This window comes from Phyllostomus hastatus, unplaced genomic scaffold (genome assembly GCF_019186645.2).
Source record: "Phyllostomus hastatus isolate PE091 unplaced genomic scaffold, TTU_PhHast_1.1 phas_contig_210, whole genome shotgun sequence".
NCBI lineage: Eukaryota > Metazoa > Chordata > Mammalia > Chiroptera > Phyllostomidae > Phyllostomus > Phyllostomus hastatus.
This window is the reverse complement of record NW_025333737.1, coordinates 25,385,424-25,404,369: the sequence shown is the minus strand read 5'-3', so window position 1 is coordinate 25,404,369 and position 18,946 is coordinate 25,385,424. Positions and strand designations below refer to the sequence as shown.

Below are 18,946 nucleotides of genomic sequence, written 5' to 3'. Positions count from 1 at the left end.
TGAGATGCGGGCATGGCGTCTCCGCGGGTCCCTTGGCGTCCCCACCCTGTGTGTGGCTGAGGTCTCCGGAGCAGAGGGGCCTGGACAGTTTGGGGAATGGTGCCAGCTTCATCGTCCTGTCGAGGCCCTAGTGGCTCAGGTGTTGTTAGATTAAGAGTGAACCTAAGGTCAAAGGTCACCCAGAGTTCACTGTCCAGGGTGACTTCCTGCCTGCTGCACCTGGACTGGGCCTTGAAACCACCCTGGAGGGTGTGAAGGGTCTGTGGTCCCTCCGCTTCTCCACAGTGGTGTGGGCTGGAGGCTCTTCTGAGATGAGGTCGGAGCCCAGCCCTCTTTCTGGCTGAGCTGTGCCCGATGTCCTTGAGGAGGATGAAAAGCAGGGACACCCCCAAGGTCAGGCCCACCCAGCCCAGGCTCCACTCCCCCGAGACCAGCTGGTGGATGGTGAGAGTGGGCACCTGGGCCCCAGAGGGTTGGTGAGGGTGGGGTCCGCACCGCCCACCAGAGAACAGTTTGAGGGAGACAGAATCAGATGGAGCCCAGTCCAGGGGACTGTGGGAGGGAGGGGCCCAGGAGGAGGAGACTTCAAAGCGCCTCCAGAACAGCTTATAAACAGGCAGGGCTGGCAGGGGGCCAGCGGGGGCCTTTCTGGAGGGGCTGGAAGCTTGCTCGGGCTGTGGAAAGAGCCCAGAACGGGGGTCTGCGAGAGGAGGCCGCCAGCCCGGAGGTCCCGGCAGGCCCAGCTAACCTCTCTGTGACTCTGTTTCTTCTGGTACACCGGAGCTCACAGCAACTGCTCCTGGGCTCCCCCCACCCCGGGGCTGGCGCGAGGGTCAGTGGTGATGACGTTGACGAAAACGCTGTGTGGGCTCCAAGCCCTGATCAGATGTTATTTATTATTCTGAGCTGTGTTTTGGTGGGAGGCTTGGAAGGGCTGAGAGGGAGAGCTGCGGAGTTCTGGGGCTCCCTCTGCCCCACTGCTGTTTCGAGAGTCCTCAAAGCAGAATGGCCAGGAGTGGTGCTCTGGGAACAGGCGGCCGTGGCCCTCGACCTGGCTGAGTGGGGCGAGGGCTCCTCCGTCATCCTGGAGCAGCGGGCCAGGGGGACCGCTGGCCCTGCTCTGCTGCCTGCCCCCTCCCTCCCACCTCTGCTCTGCGTCCCTCCTCCTTCCCCCCACTCCTCCCCACCAAGCTCTCAAGGGACTCCCCAGAAATCAGCCTCTTCTCCCCAGAGACTCGTCCCGATGGAATGGGGCTTCGACCATTTTCCCAAGTCCTGCTTGGACACGTGTCGCCGTCCATTTCCCTTTGTGATGTCAAAGAGGCTGCACAAAGCGCGTCCACCCGGCGTGTGCGGAGGGCCCCCTCAGGGCAGCTGGAACGTGGGTTTATGAAATTACAGGGGATTCAAAGCAGCCGGCGCCGCCCGCTGTCTGGCTTCCTCACTGGGACCGGCCTCAGAGGGCAGTGCGTTCCAGTAATTGAGAGGATTAGGGCCTGACACCTTTCATTAGCTCTTCGACGTCAGCAGGAAAGACAGATCTCGCAGAGCACCCACGCAAGGGGAAGGAGTTGGCTCGGGTGTGGAGAAAGCAGCATACCACCCGGGGGAAGGAAAAGGGTCTGCAGGGCAGGAAGAAGCGTCCTGCCGCCTTTTCATCGCCGAACTGGACCAACGGCAGCCCCGCCGGGGACAGCGGCCTGGAGCAGTGCACGGGCCGGGCTCAGGACTCGGCTTCCCCGACTGTGAGACGAGCGCGCTGCTGGGGGCCTTCCGGGTCCCCTGGCTCTGGCCTGTGCTGTGCCCACCCCAGCCCCCATCCTGAGACACAGCAGCTCAGATACTGCTCTCCAAATCCTTTCCAGTTTGACGTTGAAAACGTGCCTCTCTCTTCTGGGGATCTGCCTCCACATCCCTCATCCCCCGGGGATCAAGTGACCCAGTCAAGAACACTCAGCCTGTCCCCTTTACGGTGGCACTTTAGATCCAAGCTGTTTCCTGCCAAGCAGGGGAAACGCCGCCTCCACCCCCAGCAGCTTCTGGCTCGTCTCCCAGCCCCCTCCACAGATGCAGCCCCTGGAGCTTCTCAAACGGCTCCTCCGGCCTGTAAGAAGCAGAGTTGGGGGGGTGCCTTGACAGCAGTTCTGACCATGGGGGGCGAGAGGTGTGGTTTCCAGAGGTCCCTCCCCGCCCCCCACCCCAAGCCCGCAAGCTGGGGTCCCCATTTCCCATATTCATGGTGGAGGCACTCAGCTGTGCAACCCCGGTGAGCTGTTTAGCTTCTCTGTGCGTCCTTTCCTCAACTTGAAAATGAAGAGACAGCGTGTCGTGAGGACTGAGTGAGAGGCCACGTGCGGAGAGCCCAGTGAATGCTAGCAGTTAGTGCTGCTGTCACTGACTCCTGTGGGTGACCTTGGGCAAGTCCCTCGCTCTCTCCAGCCCCCAGCCTTCTCCCTTGTCAAGGGGGAAACGGGAAAACTGGAAAGTGCCTGGTGCCCCCAAGGAGCTCACTGAATGCAGCCATCGAGCTGCAGCCCCGGCAGCTCGGCTGCCCAGCGCCCTCCCGAGACACGCGTAGGGTTTCTTGGAGCCACGAGCGTGTCCGTGGAGGAGCGAGGAATGTGATCCGTCCCGGCAGCCGGGGAGCCGGAGCGTATCTGGTATGTGCGTCTGGAATGATTTGGGGGAAATGCACCGAAGTTGGAACTTGAGACACGAGCTGCCCGGGACCGAGGGATAGGGAGCTGACGGTGCGCACCACCCCCCTCACCGAGGGACCCGGTGCTGGGGTGGGAGTCGGCTTACACCTCACGGCCGGCTGCTGCTCAGGCCCGCCCTGCCATGGCCGTGAACTTGTTGTTTTTCCACGTCATTTGCTCTCTAATGCACTATCGGGCCTGGCGATGCTAACCCTGCGGCAGCAGGTCCCTCCTCGTAACAAGCGAGTGTGTGTTCTTCAGAGGTGGCCGAGGGGAGGAGGGGGCCGGCGGGGGAGGTTGGGGAAAGGGAAACAAACCGCTGCCTTACAGTGAGCCTGCGTGTCCCGGAGCCAGCTCCCCCAAAGCACATGCCATTTCTGGCCCTTGAAGGGGTTAAAGGCCTCCTGGAGTCAAAAACAAGCAGGTGTCCCACCGTGCCAGATACGCCGCCTAAACTGCTTCCAGCTTTTTTTTTTTTTTCCCCTTCTGCAACAAGTCTGTGATCGGCCACGGGACAGAGGAGCCAGCAGCCTGCCTGTGACAGGCACCAGGTTAGCTCGCTCCCACTCGGGTGGTGCCCAGGGTACAAATCCAGGCCGGGCCCCTGCTGGGGCTCCTCTCCCCGCACACTCAGGAGAGGGGATCTCCTTGCAAAACCGTTCTTTTCTCTGAAGCCGCACAGCCCAGCGGGCTCCGCTGACTCGGTGGAGGCGGCCGCGGCCCTACCAGCAGCAAGGAGGCCCGCCGGCGGGGCGGTGAGGGCAGGTGTCCGCACCCCCGGAGGAGGAGGAGGCCCTCGTGGGCCCCAGCCCCTGGCAGCGCTGCAGGGGAGATCTCTGGCCGCTGCAGACCGCACCATGGGGGCCCGGGGATGCCACCCGTTCCGGTCCCGTTGGGGGCAGGTGGCAGTGCTGCTGCTGCTTCTGCTCAAGGTGCCCCCGAGAGGCCTGGCACTGCCACCCGTCCGCTACTCCCACGCTGGCATCTGCCCCAACGACATGAACCCCAACCTCTGGGTGGATGCCCAGAGCACCTGCAAGCGGGAGTGTGAGACGGACCAGGTGAGTGGGGAGCTAGAAGCCGGAGACGGACCGCACGAGGGTGTGAGCGAGGGAGAGTGGGATCCGTGGGGTGGGCACAGAGCGCAGGACCGTGAAGTCCCTCAGGCCCCAGGCCACACGGAGGTAAACAGGGTGTCATGTCTGTCTAACGCTGAGGCCCAGAAGAGGAGATGGGGGGTTCAGGTTCATCAGGGATGGAGAAGCCCTGCATGCCCGGTCTCCTGTGCGCTTCGGGTTGCCCTGGGCCAGCCCGCGGACAGGTGAGAGGAGGCCTTCAGGGCGGTGCAGGGAGCAGCTCGAGGCCCCACAGCCAGGGCCGGGCTAGGAACCCACACCGGGCTGGCAACAAAGCTGTGGCTGCCGCCAGCCTCCAGGCCACCCCCCAAGGCGTTCGGGCCCCGACACTGGGAGCAGGCCAGGCTGACTCGAGGGTGGACAGGAATGGCTCCGCGTGGGCTCTGCGGTGTCCCTGGCAGGGGAGCAGACGGGGTTTCGACCTGCCAGAGTTCTCCGTGCCCCTTCCACGCTCATCAGAACAGCAAACGGGGCGGGCCGGCCCCGTGGTGATTCTCTCCTCCAGCTCCTGGGTCCAGGGGCCATTCCTGCCACTTTCTCCAGCAGTCCAGAGCCTGCCTGGGCAGAGGCACTTCCTGCCAGCCTGGACAGCTCCTGGGGCTCCGAGCCGGGCATCACGGGGGAACCAGAGAGACCCTGGTGCTCCCTCTGCCGAACTCACGGAACCTGCAGGAGAGCATGGGGTCCCCCTGGAGAGAGTGGCCTCTGCCTCCCAGTGCCCGGGGGCAGTCCTCAGGCTGCCAGGGAGCAGTGATGGGCGGGGGTGGGGGGGGGGAGGTGCACAGGACGATAAGGAGTGGGGAGGGATGGCAGAGCGTCCCCATCTCTCTCGCTGAGGCTGCGCAGTCAGTCGACTTCATTTGCTCATTTGCGGGGAAGCCTGTTTCACCTGACGGGTCAGGTGGGGCCTGGGGGCCGAGAGTGAGACACCAGCCGAGCCTGTGAGCCTTGGGAGGAGGACACCTGTGTGGGGCCGGAGACTCAGACAGCCTGTGGGCACGTTCTGGGCCCTCACGGAAAACTGTTCTAAGGATCCCCTTGAGGGTTTCTAGTGCCCAAAATGCCCTCCCGATGGTCCCCGAAGACCCAGACAACCCAGACTGTCACGGGCCTCTGAGTCCTGAGAGCTTCCAGGGCCAGAGTCTCCTAGGGTCTGCATGGCCGTCTGGCAGGGGAGCAGGCTCTCCCGTCTGCTCCCCGGTCCCCTGCTGCACTCAGTCCCTCACCCCGGCTTTCTCCCTCAGACCCCAGCTCTGGGATCTGCCCACCCCTGTGCAAAGCCTCCCCTGGGGAGGCCTACAAGCCGATGCCAAGCGAGGGCTGCAAAACAAAGTCCCCATTCTGAGCCGAGAGCGGAAAACAGTAAACAAGTCGGGAGGGCCGGCTCCTCAGGGCGGGGTGGGGGCTCTCTCCCCCTCTCAGCTGATGTGGAATGTCAGGGGCTGAAAGGAACGTGGGGCCTGCAAGAGGCCAGCCCTAGTGGGGAGCAACGTGCAGAGCCCCCACCAGGGGGATTAGGAGCGGTGCCCGCCAGCCCAGTGGGCGCGGGGGTTGTCATAGAGAACACCACGTGAAGGCCCTGTTTGTGTCGGCCCCAAGCACGCTGCTCATTTCGAGGAATTAAACTAATGCCTGACGTGGCTCGCGGGAGAATCTGAGGGAATTAGAGCCTTGTAAGTCCTCCGACGGCCTTGCTGAACCTTTGCCACCCCAGGGGATTTTTCCCTTGTTGATTTCCCTGGGAAATGCCACCCCCCCCCCGCCCCCCGGAACTGGGCGCCAGGATCTGGCGCAGCCCCGGGTGTCGGGCCTGGCGCCCTGGGCCTGTCGCACCTGCCCTTCCTCTCAGCCTTGACCGGGTGTGGGCCCTCACGGGAGCGGCTGCTTCCAAAGTATCCGGGGACAACCTCAAACGTCTGTCCCCGCAGTGCCCCACTTTTCCTTCTCAGCATTTGCTGCGGCCTCTTCAGTTCAGCCAGGGCATCCTCACCCCGACGGGGAAAACACAAAAAAGCATTGGTTCCTACATGGACCTCATCTCTGGGCACTACGTGACCTGTGTGACGTAGAAGAAAAAACCCTCCTTTTAGACTTCCATCCACCTGGAGCTCGTAGCCCTTTGCGACCACATCCCAGCCCCGGGCACCTGGCGTCAGCTCTCCGAGGCTCTGCATTCTCAGTTGTAATATTGTAGCAAGAACAGTCCCCCTCTGGGAGGGATGTGGCCGGCCTCTTCCCACACCGCCAGCTGTGTGACCCTGGGCAAGTTACCTAACCTCTCTGTGCCTCAGTTACCACCATCCGGGAAGTGAGGATGATGGTGGATCCACCTCAGAGGCTTGTGATGAGCATTAAATAAGTTGACCAATGTAAACGTTCTTAGGAGAGGGCCTGGCAAATAAATCGTAGGTGCTCTGTACAGGTTAGCTGTTATTATCGAAACATTTTGCTCATGATAGATGAGCATGTATCAGTTCCCTTCCACACACACTATGCAGTAGGGCGGGGGAAGCTGGCGTCCTCTTCCTTCCCTTTGCTCAGGCCTCTCGATTTGGCTCTCTGCAGGAGTGTGAGACCTACGAGAAGTGCTGCCCCAACGTGTGTGGGACCAGGAGCTGTGTGGCAGCCCGCTACATGGACGTGAAAGGAAAGAAGGGCCCGGTGGGCATGCCCAAGGAGGCCACGTGCGACCACTTCATGTGCCTGCAGCAGGGCTCCGAGTGTGACATCTGGGACGGCCAGCCCGTGTGTAAGTGCAAGGATCGCTGTGAGAAGGAGCCCAGCTTCACCTGCGCCTCCGACGGCCTCACCTACTACAACCGCTGCTACATGGATGCCGAGGCCTGCTCCAAGGGCATCACCCTGGTCGTGGTCACCTGCCGCTACCACTTCACCTGGCCCAACACCAGCCCCTCGCCGCCGGAGACCACCGTGCATCCCACCACGGCTTCCCCGGAGACCCCCGGGCTGGACATGGCGGCCCCGGCTCTGCTCACCCACCCTGTGCACCAGTCGGTTAGGGTGGGGGAGACAGTGAGTTTCCTCTGTGAGGTGGTGGGCCGGCCCCGGCCCGACATCACTTGGGAGAAGCAGCTGGAGGACCGAGAGAACGTGGTCATGAAACCCAACCACGTGCGCGGCAACGTGGTGGTCACCAACATCGCCCAGCTGGTCATTTACAACGCCCAGCTCCAGGACGCTGGCATCTACACCTGCACGGCCCGGAATGCTGCCGGCGTCCTGCGCGCCGACTTCCCGCTGTCGGTGGTCAGGGGCGGGCTGGCTGCGGCCACCGTGGACAGCAGCCCCAACAGCACGGCTTTCCCTGCTGCCGAGTGCCTGAAGCCCCCCGACAGTGAGGACTGCGGCGAGGAGCAGACCCGCTGGCACTTTGATGCCCAAGCCAACAACTGCCTCACCTTCACCTTTGGCCATTGCCACCGCAACCGCAACCACTTCGAGACTTATGAGGCCTGCATGCTGGCCTGCATGAGCGGGCCGCTGGCCGTGTGCAGCCTGCCCGCCCTGCAGGGGCCCTGCAAGGCCTACGCGCCGCGCTGGGCCTACAACATCCAGGCGGGCCAGTGCCAGTCCTTCGTCTACGGCGGCTGCGAGGGCAACGGGAACAACTTTGAGAGCCGAGAGGCCTGCGAGGAGTCCTGCCCCTTTCCCTGGGGCAGCCAGCGCTGCCAGGCCTGCAAGCCGAGGCAGAAGCTCGTGACCAGCTTCTGTCGCAGCGACTTTGTCATCTTGGGCAGAGTCTCGGAGCTGACGGAGGAGCCCGACTCGGGCCGTGCCCTGGTGACCGTGGACGAGGTCCTGAAGGATGAGAAGATGGGCCTCAAGTTCCTGGGCCGGGAGCCGCTGGAGGTCACTCTGCTCCACGTGGACTGGACCTGCCCCTGCCCCAACGTGACGGTGGGCGAGACGCCGCTCATCATCATGGGGGAGGTCGACGGCGGCATGGCCATGCTGCGGCCTGAGAGCTTCGTGGGGGCGTCCAGCACCAGGCGAGTCAGGAAGCTGCGTGAGGTCATGCACAAGAAGACCTGCGAGGTCCTCAAGGAGTTCCTGGGCTCACACTGAAGCCCCCCCTCCCCTGGCCCCTCCCTGGCCCTCTCCCACCTACCCACCCACCCTGACGCCTCTCCGAGAACTGGGCTAGGTCACATTCGACAGTCTTGGGCCAGCAGAGGAATATCCATCAGAGGGTCTTAGATCAACGTCTCTTCTTTGGGCTCAGTAAGGGGTTCATCTCTTCTTTAGCTGAGGGAGACAAAAGAGGTCAGTAAACACTTGTCAATTATCCCTGACGACCAAGCCGCTTGGGCGCTGTTATCCTCTCCTTGCCAGCCACCCCTGCCCCCGGCTCTCCCAGCCACCCTACCGCCAGCCAGCCTCCCACCAGGGATCTAGAGAGGAGGCTCATGGTGGTCACGGGAGCCATGGAATGAACTGGTTTGCAAAAGGCGTGGTGGGCAGAGAAAGGAGGGCCCAGGGACTCAGGGGGCGAATTCCCCACAGCCCCCTAGACAGCCCTGAGCAGGGACCACTTCCTGTAGGGAGTCATGGGAAGGGGGAAGCAGGGGGCGTGGTCTGCCCAGCACCCAAGTGGCGCTGAGTGGGGGTGTCTGGGCAGGTGCCCTTGGGTGGTGGGTGGTCAGGCTGTGCTTCGATCGAGTTGCCCTGCGGTATCTGAGGCCACCAGCAAGATACAGGTGTCTCGTGTCTCCTTGGCTTTATGGATCGGCTTGTTGCTTGTGGATTTGTTAATTCAGTTCTGTTCGGTCCAACTCAACATACATGTTCTGGCCATTTACCGGGAACCAGGTGCGGGGCCCACAGGGCGCTGTCAGCCACTGCCCAGCTCCCAGTCCAGACCAGGGGCCCCCGGCGGCAGACCCCGGGTGTCCCTCCCCTCCATCACATGGTCCCATTCAACAGTCCGTATGCTCCCATCTGTCACTGGCTTCCTCGGACACGAAGCGGATAGAAGCCCCAGGATCTGTTTTGGTAGGAAGAGAATGAAAGGAAGAGGACAAGCAGGCCGGGAGGGGGCTGGGGATGGAATGAGAAGGGAGGGAGGAGGGGAGGCAGGCCGGGGAAGGGAAGGGAAGGGAAGGGAAGGGAAGGGAAGCTGCTCGATGCTCCCATCTGGTGGCGGCCTCGGGCCTGGGATGGCAGGTTTGGGGATGTGGCAGCCAGTGGCTGATTTTTTCTTCTTGGACTTCCGGTGCAGCTCCAGCCACCCACCACTAGACAGAGGATTCAGGAAAACCCACTGTCGGCTCTGCCGCTGCCCTCTAGTCCCTCCTCAGCCCTTCATTCTGCCTGTGCCCCTCCCAAACTGAAGGTCATTGTGGGGCGTCCTTGTTTCTTCCTCAGACGTAGGGAGGAAGATACCAATTAAAAGCTAATAGTATCAACAGGCCTTCTTGTGTGATTCATTTGAGCTAATGTGTATGTGTGTGTGCGGGGGTGGGGGGGAGTGGGTGGTGTCGTAGGCTTTGGTGACGGTGCAGGAGGGAAGTCTGGCTGACAGGACCACATCTGGGTCATGGAGGGACACTGCTCCTGCTCAGCCCGCTGTGCAGCTCCGGGGCTCCTTCGCCGCGGGGCTCTGTGACTTAGGCACTGGGGCCAGGTGACGTTCTGAAGATCACAGAGGCAGGGAGGTGTGGGCCTCAGGCCTTGTACCGCAGTCCTTCGCCCCATCGTGACGGCCTGGTAGACGGGAGGCAGGTGGAGCGAACAGACGTGGGGCAGACTACCCAGCTGTGACTCCCCAGGGGACCTCTGGGGGAAGCCTGGTCCCAAAGCCCTGATGTGGCTCGGTTTCTAGGATGGGGGATAGCAGCACCTTCGGTCTCGGCTGCTTGTGGCTACTCCCTCGCCCTGGAGGTGTGTTCAGGAGCCCGCACAGCCACGGCCCGCCACACAGCTTGCCTGTCCCTGAGGCTGAGAACCAGCTAGGCATAGGAGACTCCTGTCCCCCGTCCACATCCCTGGGTCTCCCAGGCCACAGCCGTGAAGAGGACTCCAGCCCTAGTCCAGCCCAGCCCAACCCTCGTTAGAATAATTCCCTGCAATGAGGAGGGGCCATGGGAGAGAAGGTAAGCTTCTTCCTGAGAGAGCAGGGAGCCCAGAGGAACGGGAACTTATCATTGCCTTTGGGAAAATGCTGAGCATAAAGCTTAGGTACTGAGGACAAGGGAGGGGGGGACTCAAGTCCTCGCTTACCCTCAGAGGCTTGGAGACGTTCTGTTGTACATGCTTCTAGGCCGAGGTGCCCCGATAAGTAGCACATCGTTTAGAGCCTGAGATGGTAAATGTCATCATGCCAGCACCTGTCACCTCCACTCTTCTCCACACTTGCACAGCTGTGGGGTCTGAGCCTGTGGCTCCCCGGGGCAGAAGTGGGGTTCAGGGGAGTCTGATCTCAGGGCTCCCTGTCACCAGTTCACTGTCCACCAATGGCCCCACACCTGGGGTCCCCGCCACACTCCAACCTCAGCCGGGCAGAGTGAGAAAGCCCAACCTGTGGAGTCAGGCCCCCCTGGTCTGAATCTGTGCTCCAATACTTATTCTCTGCCTCCCTGAGCCTCAGTTTCCTCGTCCACAAAAGAGAGGGTAGTAAGAGCTCTTTATAGAGACTTGCAGAGCTCGACCGACCCCTTCAACCTTGTCCACTGGGAAAGCCTAGGAAACAGAGCCTGCCCAGATGGCTGCCCCTGGGCCCTCTACAGCTCCTGGCCAAGAGCAGACCCCCAGGATCTAAAGCATCCCCTCCTTGTCCTTCTGGGCCTCAGGTTCCTCCGGTTCAGTGACCACACAGCTTCAGCTGTCTTACTCGGTTGCTCACAGAGCACACCCAGACTGATCACCCCACACAGGCTGATTTGGGGTTCAGAAAATATGGGCTTTTAGGGAATGAGTGCTTTAGACTCTATTACTATTTTGGACCCACTACATGGCACTGATTTTTCTGTTCCTGACACTAAGCCTGGGTCTCTGTCCTCTGCTGGCGAGGCCTGACATGATGACTGGCATCTAGCAGGTGCTGGGTAAAACAGAGCTTTGGGGGGGCTCTGCCTGCAGCCCCCCCCCACCCGGCTGCCACAGATGAGAATAAGTCTACCAAGACATGATCTGCTTGGGGAGGAAAGGTGGCCGATCTCTCACAGGAAAAGGCCAAGAGCCTTTTTCTCAATGGGCTTTTATTGGGTTCATTTGCAGAGGAACACAGGTAAAGTTCATCAGTCATTGTCAGGCAGGAAGGATCAAACAATAGATTACATACAAAGAACTCTGAGGGTCTATTCTGAGTCAGGGTCTGTTAGTTAAAAAGTTACAAAAATTTGAGGAACAAACTCACTTCTTGCTTGGACCCTTATCATTTAATTGAGAGCATTCTAAACAAAGCAGGTTTCACAGGATTTTATGTATTCTTTCTTAGGCCTGATCACTCAGGGGAACCCGCCCTTTCCAACACAGGGCTGCACCCACTACTGGCATTGTTTCAGGCTTTAAATCAGGCAGGATAAGTAAGGCAGCCAAGAGATTAGGAAACTTCTTGAAGACAGAATGAGGACTTGGGCTATGTCAAAGCCGGAAGGTGAGGGTCCATCACCCTCTTTTGCTATAGCCCCCCAAGTTCTTCCCTGAGACCTCCCATGTGATTGTGCCTGTCTTAGGTTGTTTCCCCCTTTGGGAATCTTACCCATCATTGGCTAACTGATCAAGCATTGGGGGCTAGGCAGGGTGAAGTAAAGGGAGCAGAAGCAGCACCCCTGCTAGGAAGATAAGCTTTGTCTCCTTAGTGGCTTATGGTCCAAGGTTACTCACTCAGCCTTAGCCATGGGGGGATTACAGCTTCTGAATCCAGGCAGAGCAGTTCCCAACACTGAGCTGGATTCCCAGGGCCTGGTTGTCAGGCACCCTGGGGAGCCCCTCCCACCAGTCTGGGAGATTTGCCCCAGCCTGGACCCCAGGACCTGTGGGGACTGAGCCCTCCTTCAGGTCCAAGGCCAGACTCACCTGTTTTCTTTCCTGTCTACACTGGACACCTATTTCTCCCTTCCTTGCATCTGATGTCCTCCCACCTGCACCCCGCCACCGCCCAGCCCAGGCCCTCTCTGTTTGCCTCTTCAGCGGCCTGGTCTGGCACCGCTGTCTCCAGACCAGCCCCAAAGCCCCTGGGCAGGATGGCTTGGCTTTTTCCACCCTCTGCCTCTCCAGCCTCCTAGGACACTTTGCTCCATTGTCTGGCCAGCTGCTCCATAGTCTGATGTCACCCCCTGGACAGTGGGGCCAGAGAGCAGGGACCAGGGGCGGAAACTATGAGGGAAGGGACAGAATAAATACAGAGCCACATGGTGATTTCCCTGGGCTGGGAGAACACCGTGTCCAACTGTCCCGTTACAGCATCAACACTGAGGGGCACTGACTATGTGATGGGCACTGGACATCGTGTCTCGTCATCGGCAGCATGAGTGGATGAGACAGGATGCTATTTTGTAGGTGGGGAAACTGAGGCCAGGGGATAAGACACTTGCCCAAGATCACCCAGCTGCTGAATGGCAGAGCCGAGATTTGAACCTCGGGAGTCTGACTTCAGACTTCTTAATGCTCCTGTTACACTCTTCTCCCAGCGTCTCTCTCTCTCTCTCTCTCACACACACACACACACACATACACACACACACACTGGGCTGGGCAGCACGGAATCCCATTGGGACCCCAAAGTCCTCCAACGTGCCTGCCTCCTACTAGCCACACACACAGTGCCTCGGGGCTATCTGACGACCTTGCCATGTGACCTGGTGTTTCTATCGCACACATACGCAGTCATGGCCTAGATTCCTGGGCGAGACATCAGCCTTATGCTTACTCATCCTTCAAGACTCAGCTCCTCGGGGAAGCTGCCCCTGTTGCTGAGGCTCTACAGATACTCTTCTACAAGTCCTGGCCTCCCTCTGCGTCTGCGCGGACCTCCAGCCAGCACCGCTGCTTAGGGACTCCAGGAGGTGCGTGGGCCCTGAGGCTCACAGAACTCCTGGCGGCCTCACTGAAGGGTCCTGGGCCACGGGCCCGCTGCCCGGCCACAAGGCTGGGCAGGGGCTTCTCTGGGGTCTTCCCTGCTGTTCCCCAGCTCCATTTCCTGGTTGCAGCTCCTCCTTCTCCTCCCACCTCCCCAAGGAGTCTGAAGCCTTCCTCCTGCTTGAGGAATGTGTGATTAATATAGGCAGGATAGGTGACAGGGCTCCTGGGCCCTATTTTTGGCGGTGGCCTCATTCTGGAATGTGCCCTGAGGTCAAGTGACACTCCTGTCAGGCTGTGTCAGGAGGGAGAAAGAGTAACTCTCCAGCCAGCCGTCCCCTGTGGGAGCGGGTCGGGTGGACAGGTAGACAGGCCGACCAGCCCTCTCCTTCCTGCCTCTTTGGTTCCTGAGCCCCACAGCACTTCAATGTCAGGGTCAGGCTGGAGTCTCCGTGTCCCCATCCCAAATCACCGCGGGGCACAACACTGTGCGTCGGGTCGCCAGCCGCTCCCTGACCTCCCTCCACCTGCTCAGCTGAGGACAGAACAAGACCCAGCCCTGACGGACCTGCCCGGAGCATGTCTGTTGGGGTGAGGTGGGGTGCTTGGGTGCTTTTTGCCCTTTTCAAGTCTTGAGGATTCTGCCAGAGGCCTGACAGGGTGACAAGGGGTCCGTCTTGATCACACGTTTTCTGTCTTGGTGTGAGGGACGCATTCAGTTCTGTCAAAGGGTGGTGACTGTTTTGTCTTCTGTGTGCATGGCCAGGAAGCAGAGAGGGGGCCTGGCAAGGACCCTCAGCAGGAGAGAAGCACAGTGTCGGAAGAGCGAGAGTGCCCTGGCTGGTGTGCCTCAGTGGACTGCGTGCTGCTCTGTGAAGCAAAGGGTTGCTGGTTCAATTCCCAGGCAGGGTGCATGCCTGGGTTGCGGGCCAGGTCCCCAGTAGGGGGTGTGCAAGTGGCAACCACATGTTGACGTTTAAGGCCTAAGAATTATTTTATGGTCATTGCTGCCATGACTGAATTGTATAAGCGTTTAAAAAGAGGCACCAGATATTTTAAGCTGTAGGGTTCCCAGATCCCCTTGGTTCCCAGGGTGGGGGGCAGTGAGGAAGGGTCAGGGCCGGGAAAGAGCATGGGCCCTTGCATTAGGCTACCAGGGCTCGGGCTCAAATACTGGCTCTCTGTGTGACTTTGGGTGAGCTAACCCCTCTGTGCCTCAGTGTCTTCATCTGTAAAGTGGAATAATAACAGTACCATAGTCCTGGGCCTGGTCGCTCTGGTTTCTTGGGGATGATGAATGTTGTGTGCTCCTGTGCATGGTTAGAATAAGAACCAGGAGACAAAAAGAGGACCATCTCCCCAAAGATGTCCTCAGCCAGCAAATGAGAACAGATGCGATCTCCTTGGCTGACGAAGGAGGAGTCCTGGATGATGTTACCTGGAGGGGAGAGGGAGAGGGGAGCCAGGGAGAGCACAGTTGGCGACCAGCAGGCAGAGACAAAGGGTAGCCACGGGGTGGAGATGGGCGACCTCTGGGACCCCCACAGAGGCCGTCAGAGCATTTCTCCACCTTTTGTTCTGGCTCCAATACCTCAGGGCCCAGAGCTCGGCTCCCAGTGGCCCCTTATTTCAAGCACCAGTCCTCAGGTCCATGGACCTCAGGGGGTGACAGAACAAAGGGGGAGCAGCCTCAGGGTCCCAGTGTGGCCGATAGCTCAGACTCAAAGCAACGCTCACAGTCATGGCAACCAACAGTTTCCCCCGGGGCCCTGCTGAGAGGAGAAGCGGAATGCAACTTCGGGGAGACCTGCACAGATGAGGACCCGCCCCCCACCTCGGGCCTCCTGGGAGGCGGGTGCCCTTTACCCATGAGGTGCCCAGGTGGCAGGGTTAATCATGTCCATTACTAATAGCTGGCAGCGCCAACAGGTGTTCATTAAATCCTGACAACCCTGTGAGGTGTGTGTGATGCACCTCCATTTGATATTCTCTCTACTTTAGAGATAACAACACAGGCTCAGAGAGATTGAAAAATTTGCCCAAGTCCTTGGTGGAGCAGGAAACCCAGCCCAGGCCCCTGTCTCGGGCTCTCAAGCTCATGCGTTGAACCACAGGTACGCTACCTGCAGGTACGCTACCCGCAGGTATGCTCCCCGCCACCGCAGAGTGGGGAGCTGCGAAGCATGGCTTTCTCTCACTTCTGCTTCCTCCCTACTCCTGGGCAAATTTTACTGCCCAGGATTCTCATGAAAGGACATGTTTTGGGCCGGCCGACCTTCCCTAAGCATGCTGAGGTCATGTCCTTCTGTCTAAGCCACAGGCAGAGATAGAGAGATAGGCAGAGACAGAGACAGAATCCAGGGCCCCTCTCAGAAATGTAGAGAGAGTTCCAGTTATCGCATAGGGGGAAGAGGACTGTGCTCAGTGCTTTATCTGTCTTCTATAGTCCTCGCGCTAACCAGGACAAGTAGGGTTTTTCGGAGGCTAAAAGGCTTTAACGGGGCATCCCCATTCAAAGGTGAGCTTGGGATGCAATTCAAAGTCTGACCCCCCAATCCCCTATTCTTCCTTCTACAGGGTTACTGCATATCATTTTATCTGGAGGCTTGATGAAGCCCCTGTACTATGATAGAGTACTCTTACTTCATTCTTAGCAGTTCCCAAGGAGTCTCTAGAGGGGATCGAGGAGCCTAGACACCTTCCCTGCGGGTGAAGTTGAGGTGAGACAGATCAGATGCTGGTGTTTTCATTTTCAAAGCAAGACCCGTGCATCGTACGGAGCGGTGGTGTCCTCTGAACGGTCCCAGGTCCTGTGAAGGGGCTTGGCTGGCTTGTGGCCGCATTTCCAGTGGGTGACATCGTGCTTGGCCACAAAGGAACCTTAGGGGAGCCCAGGGAAGGCCCAAGGGAAGTGTCCCAGGGGGAGAGTTATTTGGGGCTGTTAATTTCTGGCTTAGAGTTCCCTCCAAAGCCTCACTTTTTGATTTATGCTCAGAATGGAAAGACATTTTCAGCATCCAAAACACCAAACTGGAAAATGGAACAGTTGAATCTGAAAAGACGTGTTCGCTTGGCCAGGAATAGAGTGTGGGGGGAGGGATGGTAGGGACAGGTGAGAGTGAGCTGGGGGTGTCTGGGTTTGTGCTGTGAACACACACATCCCACCAACACCAGCTTCTGAAAGGGTGCTACCTGCCGCGAACCCTGATAATTAAAAAGAGAAAAAGTTGTATGTCTAAAGGCAGGAAAACAAATGAGATGACCCCTAGAGGGAGCTTCTAGCCTGAGGAGGTGTCTAGGACAAGCATTCACTGAAACTCCGTCTTGAAAGAGGGAATTAGAGTGTGTCTCCGTCACTACCACCTTGGCCTTCTCATCTGACCTCTCCATCCAACCCCTGGGTTAGATACATGAAAAATTTCTAAACCACCTCTCTCACCACGTGTCTGTATAAATCTTGGAACAATGGGCGGGGGGGGAGGGTGAAAAAAAAGGCCAAAGGCAAAGGCAGCTTCTCCTGGGAGTGACGGGCCAGCACCAGAGCTTCTCATTCTGATTCCTCTGCCTTCCCGCCCCCCTCCCCTGGGGTGAGCAGCCTCCCCTCTGCCTTTCCCTCAGGGGTGAGCAGCCTGCACCCTCCCCACTGTGCGAGTGGCAGATAAAGAAAAAGAAGGAGGACCAAGTTTCTCCTCCACTGGGGCTGGGGATTTGAGGGGCTGTGCTTCCCCCAGTGACCCACTCTTCATGACTTGATAACTCCTCCCCCATCTAGATCTCAGAAGGGCCTGATCTCCTTGCTTTCCACTCACACCTCCTCCCTCTCTTGTGTATGGTTGCTGGGTCCTGTGTGTTATCTTTTGCTAGAATGTAAGCTCCTTGAAAGGCCCCAAAGGTTTATGTGTATCACCACCAGTTCCTAACCCAGTAGTTGCTCACTAAACTCGTTGAGTGAATGAATATAGGGCTTGTTTTTTGTTTTTTTTTTTAAGATTTTATTTATTTATTTCTAGAGGGGAAGTGGGGAGGGGAAGGGAGGGAGAAAGGAGAGAAATATCAATGTGTGGTTGCCTCTCTCGCATCCCTTACTGGGGACCTGGCCCACAATCCAGGCATGTGCCCTTGACTGGGAATCAAACCGGAGACCCTTTGGTTCGCAGGCTGGTGCTTGATCCACTGAGCCACACCAGCCAGGGCCACGGCTTGTTTTAAATGGTATCTCACTAGGGACCTGCATAGAATCTGACCCCAGAGCAGCTGCGAGTCAACATCGCTCTTGCTGAGAGTTCAGGTACGTGAAGTTCTTGTCAAAGAACCTGAGTGCCCAGGCAGCAGCAATGATGTGGGTAAATAAAACAAGCATGTGGCCCTCAAGCTCTTATATCCTATTCCACCCTGTTTTTGCAACAAGTGTCTGTTCCCTACTTGTGCCTGATATTAAAATGAGTTTGGGTTTGTTGAGTGAATAACTGTTTACAGGACCATGCTGGGTATTCAGGGGAGAGAAAGTTGGCACAAAATGCATTTTACATAACTTCTCCTAAACAATCAAGTGTGGCTCTTCTTTTTTTTAAATAAAGATTTTACTTATTTATTTTTTTAAGATTTTATTTATTTATTTTTAGAGAGGGAAGGGAGGGAAAAAGAGAGAGAGAGAGAAACATCAATGTGCAGTTGCTGGGGGCCGTGGCCTGCAACCCAGGCATGTACCCTGACTGGGAATCGAAACTGCGACACTTTGGTTCGCAGCCCGTGCTCAATCCACTGAGCTACGCCAGCCAGGGCTTATTTATTTTTAGACAGAGGGGAAGGGAGGGAGAAAGAGAGGGAGAGAAACAGCTATGTGTGAGAGATACATCGATTGGTTGTCTCTCCCTTACACGCCCCCAACTGGGGACCTGGCCTGCCACCCAGGCATGTGCCCTGATGGGAATCGAACTGGCAGCCTTTCGATTCGCAGGCCTGAACTCAGTCCCCTGAGCCACACCAGCCAGGATAGGTGTGGTTCTTTTATAAAGCCTTCCTACTGAGGTCACCCAAAGGAGCCGGCTATGAACCGTTAAGGACCATGGACTTTGGAAACAGAATCCCACAGTTCCAACCCTGGATCTGTTGGCTGTAACTCTGTCAGGAGCTCTCTGCATCCATTTCTTTATCTGTAAGTGAGAAAAAATAGCACAACCTTAGAAGGTCCTTAGGAAATTTAAGTGAGTTAAAATATGTGTTTAGAACAATATCTGGCACATAGTAAATACTACGTAAGTGTTATTATTGTGCTTCGGAGGTTGGTTATGGCTTCTGGCTTCCCTAAGACTTTGTGATAATATAAAAATCACGGTCATGCAAACAGGCCGCACGCAAGGCCTGGGCGCAGCTCCCTGCCCGCCTTCAAAGTCCGGAAGAAAACACGGGGTCATCAGGAAAGCGTGGCGTGCCTGGAGCAGGCGGACTTGTCCCAGGTCTCAGCGTTTCTGCCAAGCCTCCGCCAAGGGGAACTGATCCCCAGGACAAGCCCCCCAAGGCAGTGTATACAGAGGCCCCCTCCTTTACGGTTCCTTTCCCCGACCGCAGAGGAAGGGCAGAGGGAGGAGACACACCCCAGCCCCCTTTCCACCTGGGGTCCGACCCCTGTCCTCCGGCAGCGGCTCTGGGGGAGAGGAGGCCTGGCCTGCCTCCCTGGACCCCTTGTACACAGAACCGAAACAGTTCTTTTAACTTTTGTGGTCCAGATGATGAACAAGAGTCTCCTTCCAAAAAAACCTTTTTTTCCTAATTACAGAGAAAAGGTTTCCTTCCTTTCCTACAATCTTACATAAAATTCAGAAAGGTGAAATTTCCCCAGGTGAAACCGTGTAGAGCCCGTGTGATACCTGGGCTGCTCCCTGAGTCTTTAGGTAAAGGGCCTCTGGTGGTGCCTGCGTGACTAGAAAGGCTTCCCGGGGCTTGCAGCTACCTGAGGCATTGGGTCGGCACACTTTGGCGATCCCCACGGGTTTCCTGGCAGTAGAGTGGGCAGAGAGTAGGTGACCGGGGCTCTGCCGGACGTTAGAAAGCTGGGTGGTTTATAAAACAAGG

General features: G+C 58.1%; 1 protein-coding gene across 1 annotated transcript; it reads left to right on the top strand.

The window, feature by feature from the left end:
* Nucleotides 1–3,052: 3,052 nt before the first annotated feature.
* On the top strand, nucleotides 3,053–8,887 carry WFIKKN2 (WAP, follistatin/kazal, immunoglobulin, kunitz and netrin domain containing 2). The gene is made up of 2 exons (XM_045836935.1): nucleotides 3,053–3,760; nucleotides 6,401–8,887. The coding sequence occupies exons 1-2, from the start codon at nucleotides 3,557–3,559 to the stop codon at nucleotides 7,919–7,921; spliced, it is 1,725 nt and encodes a 574-aa protein (XP_045692891.1). The 5' UTR covers nucleotides 3,053–3,556; the 3' UTR covers nucleotides 7,922–8,887.
* Nucleotides 8,888–18,946: the final 10,059 nt, after the last annotated feature.

What these genes read in the sequence shown, in the direction of transcription:
- WFIKKN2 (XM_045836935.1), top strand. Translation starts at nt 3,557, where the DNA reads ATGGGGGCCCGGGGATGCCACCCGTTCCGGTCCCGTTGGGGGCAGGTG. An exon ending in GGGAGTGTGAGACGGACCAG is followed by an intron (nt 3,761 to 6,400) that starts GTGAGTGGGGAG and finishes GGCTCTCTGCAG; the next exon opens with GAGTGTGAGACCTACGAGAA.